The sequence below is a fragment of the Ophidiomyces ophidiicola genome (genome assembly GCF_022830035.1).
Source record: "Ophidiomyces ophidiicola strain CBS 122913 chromosome Unknown scaffold_9, whole genome shotgun sequence".
Classification (NCBI taxonomy): Eukaryota; Fungi; Ascomycota; class Eurotiomycetes; order Onygenales; family Onygenaceae; genus Ophidiomyces; species Ophidiomyces ophidiicola.
In genome coordinates, this window is record NW_026054649.1 from 109,644 (window position 1) to 136,492 (window position 26,849).

Sequence of the window (26,849 nt, forward strand, 5' to 3'; positions counted from 1 at the left end):
TATAAAGAGCTTGATCCCTTCTCTTTATATCTATTTCGTTTATCAATCACACGTCTCCGTGTCCGTCTTGCCCAAGGCAGTATAGTGGAAAACCTCAGTGATCATGGCGCCAAGTACAAGCCGACTGGCTCAGGCCGTTGTTGGGCTGTTATTATTCCAGGTACCTCTATCTTTTAGTTCACCTACTACTCCTCAGGAGCCCTGTGCTCTCGTCGCCGCCGCGCAAAAGAAGAGGTTAGAAAGTTCATCTGGTAAGCCATTTCTCTGAACTTTAAACCTATTAATTTAGAAGAAAATGTATTTACTTATGGTCTGAACAGTTAAGCAATTCACTGTCACAGCGGAGCTTGCCACTCTATGTCTGAACAGTGTTCCATTCAATTCTAAAAGAGCTGTGGAATATCTAGATGCGTTGGATTATTATTTCGATTGGCAGTCCACTAAGAAGTGGCTAAAAAACCCCCCTCAGGGGTACATGAGCCCGTCTACTGACCTCGACGGGCGCTTAAAAAAAATTCGAAACAAAGCTTCCCGTAACAAATATACAGGAGAGTATCAGTTCCAGATGGAGGTAGAAAAATTAATCCGATCCGCATACGATGGTCACTTTACTGCTCCTATGGATCTATTGTCAATCTTCAAGTTCGAACGAGATCAAGTGGGCCCCCTTGTATCCTTATCAGATAATGGCAGAGATTTACCAAAGGTTTACTTATTATGTATGCCCCCGCGTTTCCTTTCTTTTTTATTTTATTTTATTTTTTTGTTTGGAATACGAAAAAAGATTCACAGTTCTGCCCTGCTAACATGGTTATGAAGACGACGTGCGGAAGAAAATCAACGAAATATCCGCCATCCAAACAATCGATGGTGAAACCGCAGCAAAATGGCTGAACAAATTATCCAAAGAAGATTATACCTCACACGATCCAGACGCCCGCCACAATGGACTTTATTACAATATCCCGCGTGGCGTGTCTGGCTATAGCGGTACGTTTCTGAAGAGCGGAGTTCTTAACCCCGGTAATAAGATCACGATTGGGTTCGAAAATGGAACGACCAAAGAATTCGAAAATTCCGCCACCTCATCTGCCGACTGGACTGCAGTAACAGACGGCCCCTCGTTCTACAACAAGTTCTGCGGTGGTGAATCGGCTCCATTGACTTCAAGAGCGATATCAGAATTCAACGAAACCGCCCCATCGTTGCATGAGCAGGAGCTGCCGATAGATACACCGTATAACACCTTTGCTACGCGTAACACTGGTGGGTCGGATTTAAAACCAGTTGTCAAGTCTTCTAGCGATGAGATGTTCGGCTACTTTCTCGAGAATTCAAATGTTGCTGTGCTTCGCCTCACGTCTTTCGACGCAAAAAAAAACAGGTATCTTATAGAAAATTACAGCCACTCAATCACCAAGTTTTTGACAGAATGTCGAAAGGCTGGAAAGGAAAAACTCATTGTTGATGTAAGCGGCAATGGAGGCGGTATTGGCTTCCTTGGATTTGACACATTCATTCAGGCAAGTTATTCTCTCCCCACAGCTCCTAGAAGATATAATCTAATAAGTCCATAAACAGATTGCTCCAAATGGCAAACTACAAAGCCCAATAGAAATTGCTGCAACTGAGCAGTTTGATCTCCTCGGTGGAACTATCAATCGTCTCCTTGCCGATGACACGCTACCAAAAGCCATGGCCGCAAGATTTGAAAAAGATAAATTGTTCGACATAAATTCTTACGTCGATAATAACGGTCAGAAGTTCAAGTCGTGGAAGGAGTTTTTTGGTCCACGGGATGGTTTTACCAACCTCTTTAATTGGGATTTTAATAATCTCAAGGCGTCTGGTAGTGTCGGTGGCCTTGTTATTACTGGGCACGGTAGCCGCGCCCCCGTTGCCCCTCTATTCCAAAAGGAGAATATCGTGTTGGTGACGGATGGTATCTGTGCCTCTACCTGTGCAATTCTGGCTGACTTGATGCGACGCCATGGGATCAAAAGCATTGCTGTGGGAGGGCGACCCAAACGTGGCCCCATGCAAGCCGTTGGTGGTGTCAAAGGCGAGCAGGTCATCAGCTTCGGTAACCTCTTTTTCAAAGCTAAGCAGGTGTATGACAACTTCTTGACCCCAGAAGAGAAGAAACAGCATGAGAATTCCCGACTAGCCATGATGGCCACTAAGGGAAACGCTGTGCTGAACCGACTCCCTAATTTTGGAGACGATTCCATTATTAACTATCGTAACAAAGTATACGCTGAAGACCAAAGCCGCACGCCGCGTCAGTTCGTGAACGAGCCGGCTGACTGCAAAATATGGCGGACAAAGGACGCACTTTTTGATAAGAACAAGTGGTGGACTACCATAGCAGACTCCTGGTGGGGCAATAAGGATATCTGCATCGAAGGCAGTCGCCCATCCAGTGGGTGAATACATTCTCGCTAGGCGGATGTGAAGAATTTGCTGCTCCTCATGTAAGATATTTGCTTTCTGGATGGTGTTCTCGGCACCATGTTCATCTCTTGAGCGTTTTATTTCTTTCTTATTTCTTTCTAGGTCAGATGCCCTATTTAACATAGAGATTATATTCAGAAAATATACAGATTTTCTTGATAGATGTGGGAATTCTCTGTAAGGAATTTGTCACCAGCAATTTCAGAGGCCATTCTCAGGGTCCTGAGACATAAAGCACTACTCCATACTCGTCTGTCGTTCACCGGCTGATAGTTCAAGTGAGGGAGGGACTCGCCAAGAAGTCCTTTCCTGAGAGTGCTCGTTGACATCTTGTGAACTTAGCGCTATTTCTGTTGATGTGCCAGATTGTTGAAGTCTTGAAGGCCAGACAATTCAGATAGGCTATTAGGTTGGTACCCCAGAGCTGCCAGGCTAGCCTTTCCTTTCCACTGTGATCATAACTGCTGCTGTTGCTTCGGAGACATGGGGGATAGTTGGATACTGTTACAAAGTGCTTAAGGATGATAGACAAGATGAGAAGGAGATTAAAATTATCCTTTTTGTTCTATTTTCATTTTTATCGGGGAGGAGACGAGGGCATACATAATTAACTACATATTCTTGATGCATATGTCAAATTAACATTAGCGCTCCAAAACGCAAATGACTTTTAGGCCTAGGGCTAGGGCATGCATCCCGGCGGAGACCCCTATGCCCAGGCCTCAGCACGCCTAAACTGCGGGCGGGCCAACAGGGAAGATCTCTGTTGGGAAATCACCGGAACCGGATAAACAATACCTCCTACTCACATTAGCTGGAAGGTTTTATTAGTATTTGTATGTGCTCTGTCCGGAGCACAGAGTAATGACTTCTTCTTAAACAGGCCCGGCCCGGCCGCCTGCAACACGAAGATCAGCAAACTGCGACTGGTTGTGCTTAGTTGGCCCTGCCTGAGCTCCTCTTTTTGCCTCATATTCCCACCCCTGGACCATCTGGAAGTGCTTTCGCCGCCGATCGCTTGACATGTCTGGATGCGACGGTGGAGAAGTCCACAGTGGACTTGCGACAAGCTTGGAGTTAGAGTCCGAAGAACAGTTGATACGATGGAGTTCCTGCCAGGATGGCTAACCAACCATTAAGCGTGGGCCTCGAAACCTATCGTGTGCTCAATGACGCTGGTCTCGGCGTCGGGACGCGAATGCCGTGCGATGCCGTGACAAGCCTGCTTCATGATTGGGACTGGAGTTTCGGCCCAGCTGAACTTCCTGGCGAATTTCAGAGGAGCTACCTGTAAGGCGCAGTGTTCGGCAGGCAATGCACATAGTAGGCTAGCCGAATGTTAAGCTTTGGCCGCTGGGCTGCTACTCCCCAGCGGCCATGTACTGCACAACTCGAGAGCAAGCAGATGCAAATTCCTCTCGTTGAATAGGCGGAGGTTGTGCAATTGAACGGCCTGGAACGAACTTCCTGGGACTCTGGCCGTGTCTGAGAACCTGCATTTAAAGCAGCACTGACAGTGATATAGTTAGTGACCCCTCATCTGGATGAAATAGTATCGGGCCGTGTCCTTTGGCCCTCAGTGGAGTTTAGAAAGGAGGAACTGAAGAGTAGACTTGCCCGCTCGAGGTATGTTAAACAAACCACCGTCTTCCTTACCATCAGCTATCACCGATTCTGGTTCGTGGCAGTCTGTGTCTAACAATTGAACCGCAATCTAGGTCAACTTGGCATCGAGCGTGCAACACGACCACCATTCCATCTCAAACTTCCACAACCGTGCTCGCCAGCCCAATCACCGACCAGGACGCTGCTTCAAGCTCCTGGCTCGCCACCTCCCTTAAAATATGTCAACTCGCCCCTCCAGACAGGCTTCAAGACAGGCAAGCATGGATCCTCGAAACGAAATTACTGTCCAGAAAGACCATTTTATCGGCGTTGATGTGGGCACTGGAAGTGCGAGGGCCTGTATTATTGATGATAAGGGCGATATCGTTGGCTTAGCCTCGGAGAACATTGGCTTGTGGCAGCCACAACAGGGATACTATGTAGGTGCTCCCATAAGCAGCCTGGATTGTACTCAATCCGCCCTTTGCTTTTCCTGGCCATAACTCTACAACATGGACGTACTAACTTTCAACATTCAGGAGCAATCTACAACCGATATATGGCGGTGTATTTGCCTTTCTGTACAACGTGCAATCAGTCAACATAATGTAAATCCGTCATCTATCAAGGGAATTGGTTTTGATGCTACATGCTCCCTAGCTGTATTTGCTGAAGACAGTGACGAACCTGTATCTGTCACTGGACCAAGTTTTGACACTGATCGGAATATAATTCTCTGGCTCGATCACCGACCTGTGGAAGAAACGGAAAAGATCAATGCTACGGGTCATAATTTACTTCGTTATGTTGGGGGGAAAATGTCCATTGAAATGGAGATTCCAAAAGTTCTTTGGCTGAAGAATAATATGCCGAAGGAGCTCTTTGACAGGTGCAAGTTTTATGACTTAGCAGATGCCTTGACGCATTTAGCTACTGGAAATGAAAAAAGGAGTTTTTGCAGCGTCGTTTGCAAACAGGGATATGTCCCAGTGGGCGTTGATGGTAGCGTTAAAGGTTGGCAGCCAGACTTTTTGCGTAATATTGGATTAGAAGAACTTGCAGATGAGAATTTTAAAAGGATGGGCGGTGTCAATGGTCAAGTGAGTACTTTGTACCTGTTTCTTTAAAATCGACGAATTGGACCTGACGCCTGTATAGAATGGGGAATATTTAAGTGCTGGTGAACTTGTTGGTACTCTTTGTGAAAAAGCCGCTGGAGAACTTGGCCTTCCTGTTGGAATTGCGGTTGGAAGCGGTGTGATCGACGCATATGCAGGGTGGATTGGCACCGTTGGTGCTAAAGTGCAATTGAGTGACGAATTACTCAGCTCCGATACGGCGAAGAATGATAAATCGCAAGCGTTTACTAGACTGGCGGCTGTAGCGGGCACTTCTACCTGCCATCTTGCCATGTCGCCTGATCCTGTCTTCGTACCGGGAGTTTGGGGTCCATATCGCGATACAATTATTCCGGGCTACTGGATGGCTGAGGGCGGACAGTCAGCAACCGGCGAACTGCTTAAACACGTCATCGAAACGCACCCTGCCTTTAACCAGGCGCACTCAATCGCCGAGTCTTACAATACAAACATCTACGAGTACCTAAATGAGCACCTTAAAGAACTGGTTTCTGAGTTCAATGCACCCGCCATTTCTTACCTGGGCAAACATTTCTTTTTCTATGGTGACTTGTTCGGAAACCGTTCACCCATCGCAGATCCAAATATGTCTGGGTCTGTCATTGGGCTTTCGAGTGACAAATCTGTGAGCGGGCTCGCTCTCTACTATTACGCCACTCTCGAGTTCATCGCCTTGCAAACACGTCAGATTGTAGAGGCCATGAACAAAGCGGGCCACCACCTCACGTCCATATTCATGTCAGGCTCCCAGTGCCAGAATGATATCCTTATGTCTCTTATCGCGTCAGCATGTGACATGCCGGTTTTGATCCCTCGATACGTGCACGCCGCCGTATGCCATGGTGCAGCAATGCTAGGCGCCAAAGCTGCTAGTGCAGACCCGGAGGGAAAGACTGAAGACCTATGGGATATTATGGATCGGATGAGCAAACCAGGTAAAGCAGTTCATCCGACCAAGGATAAGTTTGAGAAGGCGCTTCTGGATATGAAGTACAACGTATTTCTTGAGCAGTGTCATCAGCAGCAGGAATATAGAAAGAATGTGGATGAGGTAATTCGAGGCTGGGGCTCGTAAGTTTCTAATCTTATCTCGCTCGCTGACGGCTATCTCCTATATGGTCAGAAAGAACATAGATGTGAAAGAGGCGTGCCATGTCACGAAATTCCAGAATAAACGTAGTATTAAATGACGCCACCTTATGCCTGAGAGAAAGTATGGATGTTCACATATATATTACAACGCCCAGCACAGTATATTCAGATCATCTCCTTCTAATACACCCCCACACTATTCAAACGATCATTTACACTCTCCCACCTATCTTGGAAGTCAGTAAGATACTTCCGTCTCCCAAAGCCAAGGTATCGAATCGGTCGACACCATTAGTGTCTAATGTATTGTATTTCGTTAAAAAGAAGCCCATCACCACAAATAAGTAGGTTAGTAGTAAAATAGAGCCCTTAAAATAGTTACTCTTGCCTTCTCCATAAACGTAGGAAAGCAAGAAAACGCAAAGGATTGTAGTGATCATATCCCATTGAGGGAAGATTAGGCTGTTTTGGTGGTATATAGTGTTAGACAAGTTAATTACTTGAGTGGATAAATAATGGAGGACATACTTAAAGCTATGGCTAAGAAGGTCAGCTGGGTCAACGTAGAGTTGACTATGTATCGCACTGAATAAAACAACGGCCGGTATCTGCAGAAGGCAGACCTGAAGAGCGTACGCAGAGCCTATTTCCATAGACAAAGCAATATTGCCATTCATAGCAAAGGATATAGCATTCTAAATAGCATGTTAGATAAATTCTTAGTAGAGAAGACCTGTCAGTGTTGAGAAGAACGTGGACTTACCAGGAATTCGGTCGTATTAGGGACAAGAGCAAAAAGGGTAATTCCCAAGAATTTTTCGTCAATATCGACGCTTTCCAGAACCACATCCACGGTATTCACCAGAATTTCTGCAATAATAGCATACAGGATAGTGGCACCGAGAAGAATTACTGTACTTTTCAGTTTACTCCAGTTTGGCGCGTCATGTCCACCTGGTTGGGCATGAGATTCAGTAAACACGGCACCCTCATTGGCCTCTTCAGTGACGCCTCCCGGTGTTCCAATAGTTGATGTTTTCCCATGCGTACCGACCATATGGGCAGTAACAGACGGTTTTCTTGGCTGGCGAGCTGCATCACGAGCAGCCACGGTGGCGGCTGTGGCGGCCACTTCAGTCACCTGGCGGACAAACATTTCGTTCTCCTCCTCAGATAGGCCTGGTAATCTCAAGTTCAACGCTTGGGTCTGGCTTTTTGGTGGGACAACATGTGGAGTAAGAGAGGGCTCCTCTGCAGGGGCTTTTTGCTTGGATTGTTCCGAGAGGTCATCGTTGACCATAGAAGATAGACCCACTTGTTTCAAAGATTGCCCCAGAATGCGGGCATATTGCTGGGACTCTCGTATAGATCCTTTGGCGTGGCAGGCTTGCGTCAGTTGACGTCCATTGATAGAATGATTCTTCTGTGCTTGGAGCGTTGATGTTAGATCCGAATGCTGAAGCTGAGGTGGATGCTTCTTCTCGTCTAGTTCAGTGGACCAGATAATGGCGGCATGTGTACGCAAAGTGAACCAGAGTCCAATCACATAACAGAGAAATAATAAGGATGCCGCAAACCAAGAATATGGCTGTACTGCCTTTACAAAGAACTTGTTCTTCAAAGATGGTGTATCGGAGAAATAGCATCGACGGCAATCTTTGCCATTGGGCAAAGCTTTCGATGAACACGGATGACAGTACAGCTCATGCTGAGGAATTTTAGTCTCGTCGCATCACTAAATGGAATGTGGAAACTTACACTGCCGTATACCTGGTAAAACAGCGTTGGCCCAAATGCAGCAACAGTGGCAAATAAAAGCATAGTTGAAGTAACTCCAGCGGATTTGACATTGAATCGTTGAGTCTTCCTTTTAATGGCTCCAAAACACATGGACAGTCCAGGGAGAAAGAGTATACCAGCAAAGATGCTGCCAATGATACTACCCTCCACAAGTCGAGCTTTACCTTCGGTTAGAGCAACGCAATAGAGGTATACCTCAACTACTGTGGAGAAAAAGGCGTTGATAGCAGCACCTAGGCCCATGGATGATTGAGCCGAGATGGATGCCACTGCCTGTCCAATAAAGTAGGCAAGTGGGATAATCGAAATAAGAGCAAGAGCAAATATTAGACCATTGTTTGCTATCCAAGAGTCAAGTTGTAACGTTCGGTGCAATACCCAGTAATCCAGGATAGTAAAGGCAACGACCCCGAGAAGATTGATAAAGAAGATGTTTGTCCCATCAACTGTGTATTTCCAGTACTTGAGACCAGCGGCGCGATATGTGCAAAGTAGGATCGACGAAGGTTTGCAACTAGGTCCTCTGGCATGTGAGGTGTCAAGATGGAAAGATAGGGCGAGGGGGTGTCGGCGGAGATGATGCAGCAGGATAACAACCACACGGCCCATTGGTATCCAGAAGACCAGCATCCAGCAAATAAATGATGCGAGAAGCATCAAAGGGCCGACGAAGAAATAGAAGAGACAGTAAAACATGACTCGTCCAATCGTCCACTCTCCTCGGCCGAAGAACCGTCTTTTGTTCCTAGGTATAGGGCTGTCCGATCTATGAGCCCTACCAGCACGGCCTAGTAAGCTTTCGTATTCACCAGCTGAGTCCAGGCTATTTCTCCTACGACCGACCAAGGAACGGGGGCCAAAGAAGAGTCGTCCGTGTTCCAAGTCTCCGCTCTGCCATTGTTCATATTCACTGATGCTTCGTCCTTCACCTTCATCCTCCTCAGCGTAGTTTTCATCAGATTGAAGACGAACAAAAGAGCCAAAAGGGTATAGAAGATAGCCGGCAAGACCGAAAAATACTTTGCCGTAGGCGACCGCATCGGGGAGGAATCCAACGAAAAAGCAGGCACATGCTCCTAATAAAGCAGCCAAAGCCAGCCACCATCCAAAGAATAAGGTCCATAGAAAGTTGACTACAAAAAGGAACTTGTCGACCCTCTCTCCGGGCACGGAGTGAATATCCCCCTCTGCTGTCTTTTCGACGGAGCGAAGTTTCTTATATAAAGCAGGCTTCCAGATTCTAATACCGAAGGGATGAGTTTGATTAATCGCCTGCTGGCGATCCTTGAGAGTAAAACTTTCCGCATCGCTAGTATTTTCTTCCTCATCATCATTAACATCATCCACGACGTCACTATCATGGGGCTCTGCTTCGTCAAGTCCATGGGGTTCACCCGGAGGATCTTCATCAGCAGAGTCCACACGTTGCAAGGTAGGCGGTTGTGCATTAAACCTTCTTCGTAACGTCCCATGCGACCTGGCACCAGATCGTGTGGCTGAGGCAACATGTTTCAGCGCATTGTCTTCTTCATACTCGGAAACATCATCGTCCACAGAGAATTCTTGTCCACGATAAGGCTTAGATGAAACACGTCGTACCGTTGGGGGCTTTTTGGGAGTCCTTTCAGGGATCTGATAGCTAGGGGCAGGACTCCGGGGGAGGTCGTGGAAGCTCGAAGACGCGTGCAAGCTTTGTCGTTCCGACGAGCTCTCTATTCGTGATGGGAGCTCGCTTGACTCGATGGTACCTGCATGCAATTTATTAGTTAAGACATGTTAAGTATCATATAAGCATGTGTATATAACCCCCACCATATGTAGTTGCAGGGAGGGATGCTGAAACCGGTTCATTGGATGAACCACTTTGATCTCCGCTTCCAGTTCTAGTAATAGACATGTATTGCTTTGCGGGGGAGGTAGGTGAGCTTCCATACGACCCAGACTCGGGTGCACGGTCGCCATCGTGGGAGGTCATTGTCCTGGGGGCGCTCACCCCGAGTTGTTTTAACCGGGATGAGGAACAGTGGTTATCTCGGTCCGTGGGCTGCAGGACGAAACGCTTAATCCGTACGGAACCTTAGAGCTATGCATATCAGGACTAATAACAGTGGCACAGAGCCAAATTCCCGGAAATTGAATTTCAAACGCTTATTTTTGGAAGCTGATAGTGGTCCGTATGTCAACTTCTCCCAACCAGGTGTACTCGCTGTTCATCACACTTCGTAACGGCGGAAGGTGCGTCGCCGTGGTTAACAGGCAGCAGGAGAAAAACAGAGAGGAGGGAAGAAAATAGGCGGCAATTAAAGCCTTGCGTTATGGCCGCCGTGAAGAATAATGTCGCCTGACCTGGCTGGAGGTCATGGCCAACTCTTCAGCCATCGACAAACGCGACAAACACGGCGGGAGCTCCATGCTATCCTTGGCACGCTAATCCACATACAGCATAACGCCATTATATGCCAAGACACTTTGTCAATGCCAAGGATCAGATGACTAATCACGATGAAGCTTCCAGCGACGACGGACTGAGAGCAGCGAGCAGAACGCCAGCGCGCTCTGTTTAAGCTCTCAGCTTTGCATGCCTATCGAAGCTCTACGCAACCTGCACAATAGTTTTCAAGATTGTGAAATCATTTCTATTTGTCGTATTTTTTAGCATTTTGATCGATACCCATTCCACACCCGTGCATCAACGTCAAGATGGCGCTTGATAATTACTTTCGCAACAAGATAGAGAGCATGAAGCTCGAGATAATCAAGGGACAAGCTGTGTTGAGACGACTGGAGGCACAAAGAAATGATTACAATTCGAGAGTACGGCTGCTACGTGAGGAATTGGGCCTATTGCAGCAGCCTGGCTCTTATGTCGGCGAAGTCGTGAAAGTAATGTCGACAAAAAAAGTGCTTGTTAAAGTTCATCCAGAGGGGAAATATGGTAAACTTGACTACTCCTTGATTATCAAGCTACGTATAACTAACATTATACCTCTATAGTCGTTGATGTTGCCGATGGCGTCGATATCGCAAAACTAACGGTTGGTAAACGCGTATCCTTGATGTCGGACTCATATAAACTGGAGAAAATGCTGCCTTCGTCGGTCGATCCTCTCGTATCTCTTATGATGGTGGAGAAAGTACCGGATAGTACGTACGACATGATTGGTGGTCTCGATCAGCAGATCAAGGAAATCAAAGAGGTGATCGAACTTGGGTTGAAACACCCCGAGCTCTTTGAATCTCTGGGCATCGCCCAACCGAAAGGTGTTCTGCTATATGGCCCTCCAGGAACAGGAAAGACGTTATTGGCTCGAGCTGTTGCCCATCACACAGACTGCAAATTCATTCGCGTCAGTGGATCGGAGCTAGTGCAAAAGTATATTGGTGAAGGCAGTAGGATGGTTCGAGAATTGTTCGTTATGGCGCGTGAACATGCGCCAAGCATTATTTTTATGGACGAAATTGACAGTATTGGATCCAGCCGCGTGGAGGGAAGCAGTGGTGGTGATTCTGAAGTACAGCGAACAATGTTGGAACTTCTTAATCAACTGGATGGTTTTGAGCCAACAAAAAATATCAAAGTCATCATGGCTACGAATCGTCTCGATATTCTCGACCCTGCCCTCCTTCGACCTGGCCGTATCGACAGAAAGATTGAGTTCCCTCCCCCAAGGTTCGTTTATTTGTCATCGATCGCCTTATCTCACATTTATTAACCACTTCTGTGTTTTTTGTAGTGTTGAAGCGCGGGCAGATATTCTTCGCATTCACTCTCGATCGATGAACTTGACCCGTGGAATAAATTTGACGAAGATAGCAGAGAAAATGAACGGATGCTCAGGTGCGGAACTCAAAGGCGTTTGCACTGAAGCAGGCATGTATGCCTTGCGAGAGCGGCGTGTCCATGTTACACAGGAGGACTTCGACCTTGCAACAGCTAAGATCCTGAACAAGCACGATGACAAAGAGGTCAGTCTTGGGAAGCTCTGGAAGTAAATGGTTTGAGTGGTATCGCACGCGGGGAGCTGTTTTTGGAATTGTTATCAAAGCCACTCGCGCTACTGCTATTTTGATATCAACTAAGAGGCGTCAAACTATAATGCTCTTACTGCAACGAAGGTCGGGGTGAACTAGGATGCATGTTCTTCACCTCACGCTACGAATCTGCGGGGTAGACTTTTCACTGTACATTACAGCATCGTACACATGGCGCTTCTAGAGTTCAGGAAAATATAATGGACAGCATCAAGCGATTTAGGTTCTCACTGGTTATAAGCGGGTTTGCTACTCCGTTTCCTTGTAGGCGGGTTATGCCAGTTTTATGTATGGAGGATAACATTTTGGACTGAGGTGTGGGTATCAGTTCACACCTGTTGAGACCAACGCTTTCATCAGCTGGGGGGACGATTGGGAGGGTACATCAAATCATCAACGGCGTTAGGCATGTGGCCGAGTTCGCTCCGATGGCCATGTAGCAATCCGAGGTGGGAACAGGGAGACGTCTTGTCCATGTCGACGATGCAAGCAGGAGGGAAGTATCCATAATTACTCGTAATTCGTTCCAAACCCCATCGGTTGATTATCATTCCCGACCTGCCGTCTCGTCCCTCGAAAAGGAGGGGAAATGGATCGAGACCCAACCTCGACAAAGGCCAACGGGAAGCCAGCTGGAGACCTCATGTGCGATGAACACATTAGTCTAAAGCTCCCAATGGGGGCAGAGTTCTTTTTAGAAATAATAGCTCAAGGCCCGAAGTTCCGCTGTACTTGCAGAGTACAGCCAGCTTCATTGGTCGCTGCAAAAAATGGCTTGGAGAACAAGAGCAATACTTAACTATGAATGCGGTTTTTATACTTTGAGGTAACTTTGTAAAGGCTGAGCTCTAACTTATGCATTTCTCATCTCATAGGGAGATATACATTCCTTGATGCCAGCAAGACCGTATAGGTCGCCCGTATTCCTGTAGACATCGTGTAATATCAAAACATGAACGATTCTGAAGTTGGGTTATCAGTACGGAGTATCAAAGTCAACCTCCTGTTACTCCATACTCCATACTCATATTCCAGGGAATTCTAGAGTGCCAACGCAACCTGGAGTAGCCTGGGCGCCATGGACAGGCAGTTGGCCAGAAGCAACTGATAATCTGTTTATCATTGGCAATACGGAGTAGACAAGCCAGGATTTACAGAATATGACTCGCAGAATCCCACCCAGTAGTTATTTATGAGCCGGATTCGCACACATAAACATCTCCAACACCACCATCCTAGGCAAAAGTGCTCAAGCCTTACGACGCCCAAGCTTTGGACCGCCAAATCGGCCAAGTCATACGCTGGCGAAAGCTCGTTTACCCCGTCGTAATACTGCATAGTACTTTCGAAGTCCCACAGCTTCCCCTGACATGATCTGAAAATCCCCTTTACGTCCTGCTACAGTACTCCGTACTCCATACAGGTAGTTAGGCTTGCAAGCAACTCCACAGCAGGTGATGTGATCACGATCAGCGGATGATGTGCTCTGTAATTGCTCGCCGGCTGTCTGGGGATAGATGGGTGGTTTCATTGCGTGAGTCGGCGGCCATAACGCCGCGCCAACCCTCAACCAGCATGCAAAGGAGTGGAACAGCTGCAGTGCTGCGGGTATCCTGCCAGGTTCATTTGGCTCGGCATGTCTTATTAGGCTGCGGGAGACGGAGCCCGCCGAGAGCAGCTAAACAAGCCGTCGCAATTCCTTTCCGCCGTAATACCCAAAAGAAAAAAAGGAAGCCAACCTGCGTTTCGCCTCTCCGTTGACTAGTGACCTTGCTGGTGCAGCGCGCGGGCTTGAACCTAATGGGCCTGATAATGCACTCCCGCAGGCGGGCTGCAGGCCTGGGCGGCTCGCCTCATGTTTAGAATTCGGAGAGCTGCGTCTGAAACCTTTCCCCCAGTAGTTAGCTAGCTAGCTCGCCAGTTAGCCTGGCGACATGTCCGGGCCCCCAGCCGGCACCCCTAGTTGACTGACTAGCTGGAGCTCCCTTGGTGTGAGATCCCACGTTGCTTCTTCTGCGTGTTCCCACCTGATCCCTGGCGCCGACAGTGCTTCCTTTTGGCCTCACCGCAATGCCGCGTCCAATCGCGATGGCGCTACCCAGAGGGGCCTCCGTTCTCCCCCCAAAAAAAGGCTGAGATATAACCACCACCCGCGTTCATAAAATACGAAGCAGATCGCTTGACACGTTGGTATTACCCTTATCATCGGCCCAAGCTTTATTTTTCTTTTTCTCCCGGAGCCAGGTTGCTTTGTCCCCAGATCTCCCTCGTTTAATATCTCGCCGCCACCTGACTCCTCGCCGGAATCCTCTTTCTCCGTCGTCACTTTCCTTCATGCCGGCGATTCTCCTCGATTTTCCCTCTTGATAAACCCCTTCTGGCTGCCTCTCTTCGCCGACGACACCGGTCTTTCGCATTGCTGGCCTGGCGCCAAATCCAACGACGTCAACATCGAATCCCAAAACTTGCTTTATTTCCACGTGACGGAGTCGACTTCCGCTGACCAGACAGTCGCAGTCGACTGCAATATCAACGCCTCTCGCTTTTCTAGCCGCTTTCCTGTCCTGCTTCCTTGCTTAAGGGTGTGATATGGCACAGGGGGAGCTATGGGCTACTCTACTGACGGCTATTAACCCCATCAATGCCAGCGCCATGCCGGTCGCGCTGCAGTCGACCATCGACCTGCTCGAGACCGAACTGGCAAAGGCAAGGGCTGCACTACAACAAATCCAGGCTGCACCCCAAGCTATCGTTGCTGAGGATGTCACCACCGGTGCCATGGAAGCTTACAAGATCCACTTGGTAGGATCCGCCTCGTCGCGTACACAGAGCAGCCATACCTTCCTGCCTCTGATAGACGAGTCTTTTGTGCGCTATAGCACCACGGCCGGCCCCAAGCCGTCACGGCAACGCACCACCTTGTCAGACCTCCTGCTGAACTCCCTCGTGATTGAGCATCTGGCGCCATACATGTCCGTCGCCTCGCTACTTTCCCTGGCATCGACCAATAAGACAATGAGGTCTCTTATCATGGACACACCATATGTGTTCCGCCATTTGGACCTGGTACCGTGTCGCGGCGCGCAAGTTTCGCCCAGCCGCGCAGCAAACCACCGGGCTGGCGACGCCTGGACAAATGGCGAGACAAACGACCCTATGACCGAAGACGAATTTTACTCGCAGGCGCTCAGGGGCATCTTCGACGATCTGGGACGACGATCCGTGCTGCAAGATGTGCGCACCCTGGTGCTGGACGGCCTCTCGGTGCCCGCGGATCTAGTAGCGGAGATTCTGCTGAACGAACGCTTCAACGTGACCATCTTGTCGATCCGCGGCTGTCTGCACCTCAACGAACGCAAGCTGATGCAGGCGCTGCAATTCGCGGTACGCCCGGGGCGCGCCAAGGGAATGCCAAGGGTGAAGGGCGTCTACCACTTCAGCGCCAAGGACTCCGACGCCCAGCCCCGGCCCGACCAGCCTCCGATCAGCCCGCGCGGCCAATATGACGACCTGCAGCGCCGGCACGAATGGTACCGCGCATCCGGCCAGGTGCTCCCAGGCCCCGTCTGCAGCGAGTGGGCGCAGACGCTCCAGCTGTGCGAGAGGATCATCTCGTTCGACGCTGTGCTCTGCCGCGGCCCCAGGCACCATCCGGAGTCGTATATGGGCGACCACCCCAAGCAGATAGGCTCCTACCTGCCACCTGCAATTGCCACTGTCGCACTGGGCCCAAGAGGCTGCGAGGGCTGCGGTACGACGCCCGAAGGCCCTGCCGTCTGGGGCTACTCGCCCGACGAATGCTTCCCACTACTGTCGCCTCCCCCGTTACACTCTTCCCGCGTCTCTGTCGCCAAGAATCCCGCGGTGCACAAGAACGAGTCGCCGACGCTGATCATGCAATGCGAAGACTGCATCCGGAACCGCTGCTGCCGTCGATGTCGTCGGTGGTGGTGCTCCGATTGTTTGCAGGACCCCGAAATGATCAGGGAACCCGACACCGCCTACCAACCACCGGGCATGTTTGCTGGCATGGGCCATGTGAAGGGACACCAATTAAAGGTATTTAACGGTCTTTGCATTATATGTCGGAACTGCCTTGTCGACCCGTGACCGATATTTGGAAGATCTGTCCTGTTTTCCTTTCCTCCCAGGATCCTTCCACGTAAGTGGAGATGAAGAGTATGCCTCGCTGCCCTTTGCTGAGTGCTACTTCTACATTTCTCATGTCACGCTGCCCTTGCTGTATTACCTTGACCGTGGCAGATTAAACACCTTCATCTACCTCAATGTATCAAAAGGAACAACTTTAGCTAACAACCTGTCTAGAATCCCAGACAATGTGTCGCCCGAGACTGCTGGGAGTGTGGACCCACGGTAAGCTATTTGGAATTTATAATAACATCAACTCCATGTTGCTAACACAGATTCTTCCCAGTGCACCCGCTGCATGCTTGAGATCATCCGCACCTGCGATAGCTGCCAAGGGGAATTCTGCTTGGACCACAACGAAGGTTGTTCCCAGACAAAGGTAAATAAAATCCAGATACTCCGTACTCCAGCCCCGTCCAACCCTCAGCTCTGCCGAGGGATCAACATGCAATACTGACATGGGTATCGCAGTGCGATTGGTGTAATACCACGCCAAGACGCGCCGGAATGAGCCGATCATAACGCGCCGGCGCCATCTATCTCCGAGAACTCCTTCTAGTCGGTTTCTCCTGCGACGGCTATTCGTTACTGCATGTTACACGGCGTCTGCTTTGTACGGCCCAGTCGAAATTCTTATCTGGACGCCATACAGAGCAGAACACTCGCCCTAGAATCTCGGTAGGGCGAGATCCACTGTCAGTTCTAGGCTCCTCTGGGGAAAAAGAATTATAGCGCTTTACACTAGGACTTCAAGCACTTTCTCTATCCGCTCACCGTGTCAGTTCTTCTCACCTCTACTCCGTACGGAGTATTCGTACCGAGTATCATTTTCCTTTTCTCTTTTCCGGCTTTTGACTCCACTCCACTTCCGGCTTATTATGACGATATCCTTTTCTCTACTCTGGCAAGCATTACATTAAACTAATATCTTAATTAACGACTCTCATATGTCTTATTGCGCGCATGGGATCTTTATTCGGGGATTCGGGAGTTAAATATTTTCCACTTTTACGTTAGGCGGAGAGCGATACAGCATGCGATATTCTGGCGGTGTCTTTTGGGGCAGGCGATTCCTAGCCGCTTTCCTGTTATGGCTCTTGGGGTCTGCTTTTATTTATATTTGGCGAATATGGTTAAAGGTACTCTACTGCGGAATGGCATTGGTATCTACTTCGCTCAGTCAAACGAATCAATAAAAAAAAAAAAACAAATAGATAACTGGCTTATCGTTGTTTGTTTTTTGCTTCTACTCTGCTGTATGAGTTTCTTAGATAGCAGGCTTCCAATACTTATGCCTGTTCAAATGAAAAAGCTCAACATTTCACCAGGCTTAGGGTTTTGTGTTCCTGGTTCTATTGCCTGTTTTCGCGTGACTCCCTACGCTAGATTCATCTAGAGCGTGCTCGACATAGCTACCCACGATTACGTCATCCCATTGCTTCTGAGTGACAAATCCATCAAGAGCACCGAGTACTCCGCAGCTCAAATAAATTCTATTTTCTTGAAGCTCAAGACAGATAGCGATGTGTGAGTGCTAACCTTTTGAATACCTACTGCTGTTTATTTCTGGGAAGCGCATTTCTGCGGATATCAACTCATGGAAAACCCTCTGAAATGGTCGTCCACATACACCGTCACGCCGCCAAACCGCACATCCAAGAAGCTCTACGGTGATAAGATCTGCCTCCCACAGTCAGCACTTGAAGGGATTCTGAATGCCTTCTCACCATCAGCTGATACCCTAGGCTATACCGCTTCTTTCTCTGGAAACCGCAACCGCAACCGCTACCCTCCCGTCACAGCCCTCTCCGCATTGGACGATGAAGGTCGAGACCGACGGCGAGAGCTCCCATATCCTCTTACCTTCCGCATTATCAACCGCAAATCGGGACGAATCGTTCACGCCGGAATACTCGAGTTTTCAGCTGAAGAGAATGAGGTCTCGTTAAGCCCGCTTTTGCTGCAGAGCCTCGGAATACAAGATTCTGACTTTGAAAATCGGGAAGAGGTTTCGTTTGAAAGTGGGACAGATCACAGCCACACAACACTGATTGTTCACGCTGTTGAGATTCCAAAAGGGACGTATGTTCGGCTGCGGCCGCTAGAACCTGGATATGACACCGAGGATTGGAAGGCTCTGCTGGAACAATATCTGCGGACGAATTTTACAACCCTAACTGTTGGGGAAACATTTCCAGTACGCGGAGCCCCAGATGAGGTCTTCCAATTTCTGGTTGATAAAGTGGAACCGGAAGGTGACGCTATTTGTATTGTGGATACAGATCTGGAAGTCGACATTGAACCGTTAGATGAGGAACAAGCCCGAGAGTCGGATAGAAGACGCAAGGAAAAACTGAACAAAAAAGCTCTTGCTAAAGGTGGTGAGCTGCGATCTGGAAAGCAGGTTTCCGAAGAGATCCCCGTGGGGCAATACGTCGACTACGAACTACGGGACTGGAACCGCTCAGAAGTCCTAGAGATAGAACTGAATGCAGAAGATACTGCGGACATTGATGTATTTGCTAGTCCATTTTCGGCCAGGCAGAGAAATCGGCCTCGTCTAAGTGAGCATGTTTTCAGTGACTGCTCCAGCGAATTTCCTAAAATCATTCGGGTTCAGCCCACCAACGTCGAGCTCCAGGACGTTGAAGCGATATATATATCAATACATGCCCGTCCATCGGAAGGAGGAGATACCAATGAAGGCTTCACCTGGCCCTTTTCGCTCCGTGCTAGCACACCAGCAAAGAATGACGTACATGGGCAATCTAATGGTCTTGTATCTTCGCAAAATGCTGATGAAGAGCAATGCAGTAATTGCCATCAATGGATCCCAAAAAGAACACTAGTATTACATGAGAATTTCTGCCTTCGAAATAACATCTCTTGTCCGAAATGTGAAAAGGTTTTCCAAAAGCGTTCCTCAGAATGGCAGAATCATTGGCACTGCCCGCACGACGAAATGCATGGCAATGATTCTTATAGTAAATCGAAGCATGATAGCATATTCCACACGGAGCAGACTTGCAAAAGCTGTCTTTACCAGGCTCGAAATATACCTGATCTCGCTCAACACCGTACCACCGTTTGCCCAGAGAAACTCATTCTTTGCCAGTTCTGCCATCTAATTCTTCCCCAAAAGGGCGATTCTGACCCTGATGTCCTTGACCCAGAAGTTCTTCTATCAGGTCTCACACCCCACGAATTCGTCGACGGCACGCGCACTACCGAATGCCATCTGTGCAGCCGCATAATTCGTCTTCGCGACATGACCACCCACCTCCGTCACCATGACCTTGACCGCCTCTCCCGTCCGCCTCCTCAAATATGCAACAATCCCAACTGCTGCACCCCTCTGGAAGACCCGACTCGAGGTGGCAGAGCGACAAGCAATGGTCTGGGCCTATGCAGTGTTTGCTTCGGCCCTTTGTATGTCGATGTTTATGATCCAGAGGGCAAGGCTTTGCGGCGTCGCATCGAGCGCCGATACTTGTCCCAGATGCTGACTGGCTGTGGGAATTCCTGGTGTCGTAACGAATATTGCAAGACTGGCCGAACGACGTTGGGTATTGGGTCTGTTTCCTCAAAGGATGCTTTGACGCTTGCGAGACCCCTTGTCAGTGCTGTTGCCATTTCGTGCTCGGCGCAGCAAGTTGAGAATACAGCACCGTTGTATTTTTGCACGGATGAAAATAATCAAACGAGGAGGAAACTGGCAGAGCTGCTTGCAGCGGAGGCGGGTTATGAATTGGGTTGGTGCATTGCGGCGGTTCAAGATGGTGCTGGGGATATGGATAAGGCGAAGGACTGGTTGAAAAATTGGGCGCCAAAGAAGGGTGAGAAATTTGGGGATACAAAATAATTTAGCGATTTGGGGTGCATATCATGAAGGGTGTTTGGCATTTATTTTAGCATATCATCTGGTGGTTCAGACATGATGGAGTGTAGATTAATCTAGATTTTTGAAGGTAAAAAGATCTATGATTCTGAGTATAGATTAAACCGCTCCATTTTTTTGGTTCTTATTATAGAGTACAACTTGAATATATCATCAGTAACCAACCCAATAAACATTGCCTGGATATACATGCAGTCAGGTAAACAAGAAAAGATATGTGTTTGTACTCTGACCCCTGTTGACCTCCCAATATTTGCGCGAAGTTCCCATTCCCTTGTTGCCCATGACCAATATGTTGCCAGTCATAAATAGTCAGACCTCTGTCGTGATATATGGCGGGCGTTGTCTGCCAAAGTTAAGATAGAATAACATTGCTCTATAGCACGATTCTTATGTCGAGGGTAGATTAACCGTCTCCATTAACCATACCCTCCGCTTTGAAGTCGCATAGCCGAGAAAAATCTATGTCACGAATTAAACCCAACTTTCTCACGTCGCAGTCGTTTTGGCGGCCAAAGTGCCGCTTCCTCTCGAGGAAAAGATGCCCATGATTCCAAATACAACGTAAAACAGGGCCAAGGGGTAAGCAACGAGCGCTCTCATGCCTCTCATTCTCGCCACGGCGCAAAACATCCCTGAACTGCTGTACGTGCACCAGCCTACGGCGGCGGTGGTGAGGAGGTATCCGAACATCGTGTCCATGGGGAGAAGAATGCCGACCAAACTGGTGAGCACAAGTGGGAGGAAACAGTAGCCCAGTACGCTGGCTGAGCGAGGGAAGGTCAGTGTAGCGGAGAAGTGGCCTGCGTTGCTTGATTTATGGTGCGGGTGGTAGGAGCTAGGATCGCCGGACGAAACGTCGGCGGAGCTGGTGGAGGTGGTGTCGAGAGTGGGAGACATGAGGCTGAGGATGACGTGAAGAGCTACGGTGCCGAAGACAGCTACGCCGTAGATGTAGCCGTAGAATACTTTGCCGGAGAGAAGGAGGAATGTGCCGTAGAGGATAATGTACAAGAGGGCGCCGTACAGGTCGCTGTCGTCCATTAGGTGCTGGTCGATGCGGGCAAAGGGATTTAGAACGGAGAGCGTCTAGACAGCCAGATAACATGGTCAGTAAAGAGATCGAAATGAAGCCAAAGTAATGAGGCCAGCAGCTCATATGCCAGCGGCCTGCAGGAGATCCGCAAGAAACGCACCTTCATCCGTATATGCTCAAAATTCACCCCCAACTCTTCCAGCAGCGGCGGCTCGCCATCATAGCCCTCCGTGCCAAACGCCGCCAGCCACCCGGTCCTCAACCCGCCCTGCTCACCCATCCTCCCACTCACGCCGCCCGCCGCCGAACCACCGTACCCGCCGGAGCCACCGCCCGCACCGCCGGCGCCGACACCAAACGCTGCGCTGGAGCTGGACGGCATGCCATAGCTGCCGTAGACGGCCTGCGAGGGCGTCGTGTGCCCGGACACGGACGAGTATGAGGACGGGTAGAACTGGAGGTTTTGGGAGGATTGCTGGGGGGGCACGCCGTAGGGCGACTGCTGGGATTGCTGGGAGTAGAATTGGGCCATTGCGGCCGAATTTGAGGGGGCAACGCTCGCGAGATTTGAAGGGAAGGGAGAGAGGGTCGTTGTAGAGATTGGGGGATGATGGTCGTTTGGGTTGGTGATGTGGTGGTGGGTTGGGCGAGGGCGGTTTGAAGTGAAATGAAGCTGGAGATGTTGTCGTGAGTGGTGGTGATGATGTGTGCCACCGTGGAATCTTGCTAGGTGGCTGCAGAACAACCTCAAGCGGCTGCCTAGCCGGGCCAAACAGCGAAAACAGCTCCAGCTTTCTTGTGAGATTTACCTTGATCGGCTCTTTTCTGTAAAAGAGTAAATTTTTCTACTTTAACAAAGAATACTAATGCGAAGTACCTCCATGCTCAAGAAACTCCTTGTTTGTCTGTCCAAATATAAAAGAAAGTCGAAGTCTAGATATTCTACAAGAAGCTGATCCCAACGCCAAACTGCAACCCCTTGCGGCCCTCCTCGCCCTTCCGTAGCACAAGTGGCAACGAGAAGTTCAGCTCAAACCGCGCCACCGGATGCGCATACACCAGTCCGATACCAGCCGCCGTGCTAGGTAGCCCGTTCGCCAGCTCCGAGACCGTGTGCACGACGCTGTCGTTCGCCTGCGCCATGGTCTGGGGCGCATCGCCGTTGGGCATCTTCAATGGTAGCAGCCGTCCGGAGTTGATGAAGGCCTGCAGCCGCAGCGGCGTGTCGCGTCCGACGCGTGGAAGAGGGAAGAAGAGATTGGCGCTGCCGGCGGCGTAGACGTCGCCGCCCAGAGCGTCTCCGCCCTCATGGGGACCGAGGCCGGAGAGTTTGAATCCGCGTACGTCTGTAGGCCCGCCGAGCTGGAATCGATCGTTGATCCTAGGCCTTCGCGTCATGGAGGAATCAAATCCAAGTGGGTAGAGGAGGCCGGCACGGAAGCTTGATGTAAACGTAATGCCGGTGTCGCCTTTCGGTCCGGGAATCGGCAGCACTGCCTGGGTCTCAAATTCTGATTTCAAGAAGGAAACGTCGCTCTTCAGTGGGCCGTAGCCGGCGAGTTCGTTTATTGTTTTAACGTAGTGACCGCGAGAGGGCAGGATGGGGTTATCCCGTTGATCGTGGGTCCAGGTATGTGAGATACTCGTTTTCATACTATGACCCGCATCCGCACGAACAGCCGGGGAGACATTCATGCCGTTGGCGGCAGTCTGGCGCCAGAACCCGTTCAGCCCTACTTCATGACGGTTTCCGCGATCGTTTAACCAGTGCAACCTCGCCCAGGCTCCCCTAATGGTCTCTTCATAGCTCGCCCATGGCTTCAGGCTATCGCTTTTGACGCCGCCGAGCTCGAAGCGGAAATCAGGGTTGCCGAAGAGAGGAGTCTGGAAGACGCCTTGGTATGCAGACTGTGTTCGAGTACCTTTGGAGAAATTGACGTTGAATGATTCTGCGCCGCCGAAGATATTACGCCACTGGGCATTCGCGTAGGCAGAGCCCTCTCCGTTTCCTAGATCGGTGCCGGTTTTCAAGATGAATCGAGAGCGTTCTTTTACGGAGAGATAGACGTCTAGATCGGTGGGGGTGGTCGAGGGTTCGGTCTGCGAGGGTTTGTCTAGGTACACGGAGATCGGCTGCTCAAATATGTCTATTCTTTCAGTTATTTTGTGTCCAGTGTAAAAAGGGACAAGGAAGAAGTCTCAACATACCGAACCGGTGGAGTTTGTCTGTACACTTGCTGACCTCCTGCAGGACTTCGGCCAGGGTGTACGGACGGTCCATATTGGAGCTCAACAGCGGACTCAGCACAGTGTGCAGGAAGCTTCTTCGGGTGCGGGTGGCATTGAGCACCTGGATGGACGAGATGGTGCATGGCAGCGTGGTGTTATCATCAATCTACCTCAACGTCAGGACATCTTATTGCCTAGACCGTAGCACCGCAATTTCAAAGGAATCACCCACCAGCTCGCCCAGACGAGTCTGCGCCTTCTCGTAGATAGAATGGATGCGCTCATTCACAGCCTTCTGGCGCTCCTCCAGCACTTTCGGGTCCTCCCGCTGTTGCTGAAGGCGATCGAATATCTAAGTCATTTGGTGAGCAATTGAAGAAAAGAACCCGGGTTCAAGCAGCGTACGCTTTCATCGTCGGTAGGAGAAGCCATCGCAGCTACGTCAGAGGGTCAATCGCACGGCAACGGTGGTGCCGACGGCGGTTGTCGTCCGTCGCTGCGGTCGAGAAAGCTTGCGGCAAGAATTGGAGTGCCGTCACGTGCGCGCGGCCTGGAAAGCCTAGGAAAGCGATTTGGCGGATCCAAGTCGGGGGCAACGCCGCAAGTCCGACCAGCACCGCGCTTTTTGGCAGCCTGCTTGTTTCTGTGCTTCATCATTTCTGCCACTGGGTTTTTCAGCACTGTTACGTCGACGGCAGCACCTGCGTTGCAGAGTCACTCGCATCGCCACCTGACCGTTCTTGCACGATGGCCACCAAGGCTGCCACCAAACGGGTGAGTTGAGATCGCATGACATCCTGAGGACGACAATGACCCTAACATGTGTGGCGTCTAGTTAACCCGTGAATACCAAAATATCCAAAAGAACCCTCCTCCGTTCATCATTGCCCACCCGTCAGAGTCGAATATTCTAGAGTGAGTCACTTGGCATCTGTGATACATCGCCTGAAGAAGCTCTGCTAACGCAGCTACGACATTCTTAGATGGCACTACGTCCTCACGGGCCCTCCACAGACGCCATATGAGAATGGGCAGTACTGGGGCACGCTCATCTTCCCTCCGGACTACCCCTTTGCGCCGCCGGCGATCCGCATGCACACGCCCAGCGGACGCTTCCAGCCGTCGTCCCGGCTGTGTCTCAGCATCAGCGACTTCCACCCCAAGTCCTTCAACCCGGCGTGGGAGGTGTCGACGATCCTCATCGGGCTGATGTCGTTCATGACCAGCGAGGAGATGACGACGGGCAGCGTCAGCGCGTCGGACGCCGAGCGGCGGTTGCTGGCGGCGCGGTCGCGCTGGTGGAACTCGACGGGCGGCGGCTCGCACGGGCGAGCGGTGCCGGGCGTGACCACGACCATCAAGGGCATCGGCAATGTCAAGGCCGGCGACGGCGGGCGCAAGTTCCGCGCGGAGTGGCCGGAGCTCGACGACGAGAACTGGACGTGGATGCGCGACCACCGCATCGACGCGGTCACGGGCCAGGTGCAGCCCGACCCCAGCCCGGCGGCGGCGTCGTCCGCGTCACAGACGGCATCTGCCAGCTGCTCGCCCGAGACGGCGGCGCTGCGACGGCGGCCGGCAGGCAGCACGGTGGGACTGGGGGCGGTGGTCGAGGGTGGGCATGTTGTGGCGCGCGACGTCGGGCAGAGCTGGCTGCGGCGGCACAAGGTGTGGATCGGGGTGCTGATGGTGCTGGGCTACGCGCTGCTGACGCGGCTGTTCGATGATATCCGGGTGTGAGGGACATCTGTCTGTGGCTCACAGGGGCGGGCGTTTAAAATGACGGCCACTCCTGGGACTTGACGTCTTGGAGGGGGGGTTGTGGGGATGCCAGGAGTGTGTGTGTGTGTGTGTGTGTGTGTGTGTGTGTGTGTGTGTGTGTGTGTGTGTGTGTGTGTGCGACATACACGTACATACTGGGCGACGATGGGGCGGGGACTGGGATGGAATGCTTTGACTTCACAGCGGTCGGCGGGGGCTCCGGTGCATCTGGCGTTCGGGAATGCGACCGCATTGGCAGCGGGCTTTACTTTGAGATCAGGGGCGGGCGCGGACGAGGATCGCCACGGCGCAATGTCTGTACGAATAGTATAATTCAGCACGCTGTTCGTCGCCTGCTTGCTGGGTTGCTAGATAGATAGTTAGTGTTTACTATACGATACTATGTTGTTACTATTATGGAGCCATCCGGCGACGCAGCGACGACTAGTCGAAGCTTCGCGGTGACGAGCTGCAACGGTAGCCACCGGGCGGGCCGCCGCGCTTCGACGGGCACCCTGGTCCGGTGAGCTCCGCGTGGGATGTCGAGGGCGATGCGGTGGGTAGTTGGTCCTGGGATGCCCCGATCGGGCAAATGGTGGAAAAGCCTGGCGATGCTGGGCGGGCGGGCCCGCGCGGGCTCAGCAACGACGGACGACCAGCGCGGCGGGCCGGCGGCTGTGCGGGCGGAGCAGGTGAGTGAGTTAGTTGAGACTACATACATAGACGCCGTCGTCGCTGTCTTCTGCTGCTGCTGCCTCTTCTGCGTCTTCGCCCGCCCGCGCTCGGGTCGCCCGCGATGGCGCGCGCCGGGCGTGGCGACGACGACGACGACGACGACGGCCGCCAAATCCGCACCCGCGCGATCTTCGTCCCAACAACGACCTCGCCCACTGCCCTCGCCCACGCCGCACCACCCCGTCGTCCACGCACGCCGGCCTCGTCCGTTTGCGGCTGTGCTCACCCCAGCGTCTCGCCCACCCACCTGCTAGTCGTGTCGCTCTCCCGCCGCCGTCGCCCCCATCGTGCCCTTCCCCCCACATGGCCGGCTGACCCAGCCATCGCAGGCCTCCCGCTGCCCCCCTACCCCCCTTGGCTGCCGTTGCTCGCGCCGTGATACATCAGAACTAGTTGATGGAGCTGCCCGGCCAGGCGTGCCGGAGCGCTGCCACGCCGCAGATGCTGCCGTGTACGTGGATGCTGCCCTCCCTGCCCCAGCCTGGCCCTCCGCCCCCCCCCCCTTTTTTTTTTGCTGTGCGCTGTGCCTATCCCGCTGCGTGACGGAGCATGCTCGCCCGTATCCAGTCCTGCTGGCTGCTCCGTATAGCCCCCGCTGTCCGGCGTGCCGGAGTCTGGCCTGCCCTGGCCGAGCCGCCAATCGCCCTGCAGCCGCTGCGCTCAGACGGTGATGCTCCTGATTTGCCCGCAGCTAAAATCCCAGGTCCCCGGATCGCAGCACGCTTTTGCTTTTTCGCTGCATTCTTGCTCTATTATTTCTTTCTTTCTTTCTTTCGTTCGTGACGCTTTGACGCTGACCGCTGCGTGGACGGGGGGCGCCATCTAGACTCCAAAAAGCCCGTTCCGGTCAACGATCGCCCGTCCTTCACCTTCATCGACCATGACAACAACCTGGCATCGAAGCGCGTCAAGGACGCCT

At 51.1% G+C, this 26,849-nt stretch overlaps 9 protein-coding genes across 9 annotated transcripts; 6 read left to right on the forward strand and 3 right to left on the reverse strand.

Moving 5' to 3' along the window:
• Positions 1-103: 103 nt before the first annotated feature.
• On the forward strand, positions 104-2,430 carry LOZ57_002945 (uncharacterized protein; the record flags this gene model as incomplete). The annotated part of the gene is made up of 4 exons (XM_049252000.1): positions 104-251; positions 321-719; positions 820-1,523; positions 1,582-2,430. The coding sequence occupies 4 exons, from the start codon at positions 104-106 to the stop codon at positions 2,428-2,430; spliced, it is 2,100 nt and encodes a 699-aa protein (XP_049108883.1).
• A 1,910-nt stretch (positions 2,431-4,340) lies between these two features.
• Positions 4,341-6,273, forward strand: LOZ57_002946 (uncharacterized protein; the record flags this gene model as incomplete). Its single annotated transcript, XM_049252001.1, has 3 exons — positions 4,341-4,499; positions 4,599-5,159; positions 5,218-6,273. The coding sequence occupies 3 exons, from the start codon at positions 4,341-4,343 to the stop codon at positions 6,271-6,273; spliced, it is 1,776 nt and encodes a 591-aa protein (XP_049108884.1).
• Positions 6,274-6,502: 229 nt separating this feature from the next.
• Positions 6,503-10,065, reverse strand: LOZ57_002947 (uncharacterized protein; the record flags this gene model as incomplete). The annotated part of the gene is made up of 5 exons (XM_049252002.1): positions 6,503-6,752; positions 6,819-6,985; positions 7,054-7,998; positions 8,049-9,838; positions 9,903-10,065. The coding sequence occupies 5 exons, from the start codon at positions 10,063-10,065 to the stop codon at positions 6,503-6,505; spliced, it is 3,315 nt and encodes a 1,104-aa protein (XP_049108885.1).
• A 725-nt stretch (positions 10,066-10,790) lies between these two features.
• Positions 10,791-12,083, forward strand: LET1 (26S protease regulatory subunit 8; the record flags this gene model as incomplete). Its single annotated transcript, XM_049252003.1, has 3 exons — positions 10,791-11,025; positions 11,085-11,760; positions 11,825-12,083. 3 exons carry the CDS (start codon positions 10,791-10,793, stop codon positions 12,081-12,083), a joined length of 1,170 nt encoding a protein of 389 aa, XP_049108886.1.
• Positions 12,084-14,774: 2,691 nt separating this feature from the next.
• On the forward strand, positions 14,775-16,232 carry LOZ57_002949 (uncharacterized protein; the record flags this gene model as incomplete). Its single annotated transcript, XM_049252004.1, is given in 2 exon segments — positions 14,775-14,780; positions 14,793-16,232. 2 exon segments carry the CDS (start codon positions 14,775-14,777, stop codon positions 16,230-16,232), a joined length of 1,446 nt encoding a protein of 481 aa, XP_049108887.1.
• Positions 16,233-17,868: 1,636 nt separating this feature from the next.
• LOZ57_002950 (uncharacterized protein) lies at positions 17,869-20,133 on the forward strand (the record flags this gene model as incomplete). The annotated part of the gene is made up of 1 exon (XM_049252005.1): positions 17,869-20,133. One exon carries the CDS (start codon positions 17,869-17,871, stop codon positions 20,131-20,133), a length of 2,265 nt encoding a protein of 754 aa, XP_049108888.1.
• Positions 20,134-20,658: 525 nt separating this feature from the next.
• LOZ57_002951 (uncharacterized protein) lies at positions 20,659-21,737 on the reverse strand (the record flags this gene model as incomplete). Its single annotated transcript, XM_049252006.1, has 2 exons — positions 20,659-21,258; positions 21,366-21,737. 2 exons carry the CDS (start codon positions 21,735-21,737, stop codon positions 20,659-20,661), a joined length of 972 nt encoding a protein of 323 aa, XP_049108889.1.
• A 410-nt stretch (positions 21,738-22,147) lies between these two features.
• On the reverse strand, positions 22,148-23,866 carry LOZ57_002952 (uncharacterized protein; the record flags this gene model as incomplete). Its single annotated transcript, XM_049252007.1, has 4 exons — positions 22,148-23,352; positions 23,414-23,600; positions 23,667-23,786; positions 23,840-23,866. 4 exons carry the CDS (start codon positions 23,864-23,866, stop codon positions 22,148-22,150), a joined length of 1,539 nt encoding a protein of 512 aa, XP_049108890.1.
• A 315-nt stretch (positions 23,867-24,181) lies between these two features.
• On the forward strand, positions 24,182-25,174 carry UBC6 (Ubiquitin-conjugating enzyme E2 6; the record flags this gene model as incomplete). The annotated part of the gene is made up of 3 exons (XM_049252008.1): positions 24,182-24,208; positions 24,270-24,349; positions 24,418-25,174. 3 exons carry the CDS (start codon positions 24,182-24,184, stop codon positions 25,172-25,174), a joined length of 864 nt encoding a protein of 287 aa, XP_049108891.1.
• Positions 25,175-26,849: the final 1,675 nt, after the last annotated feature.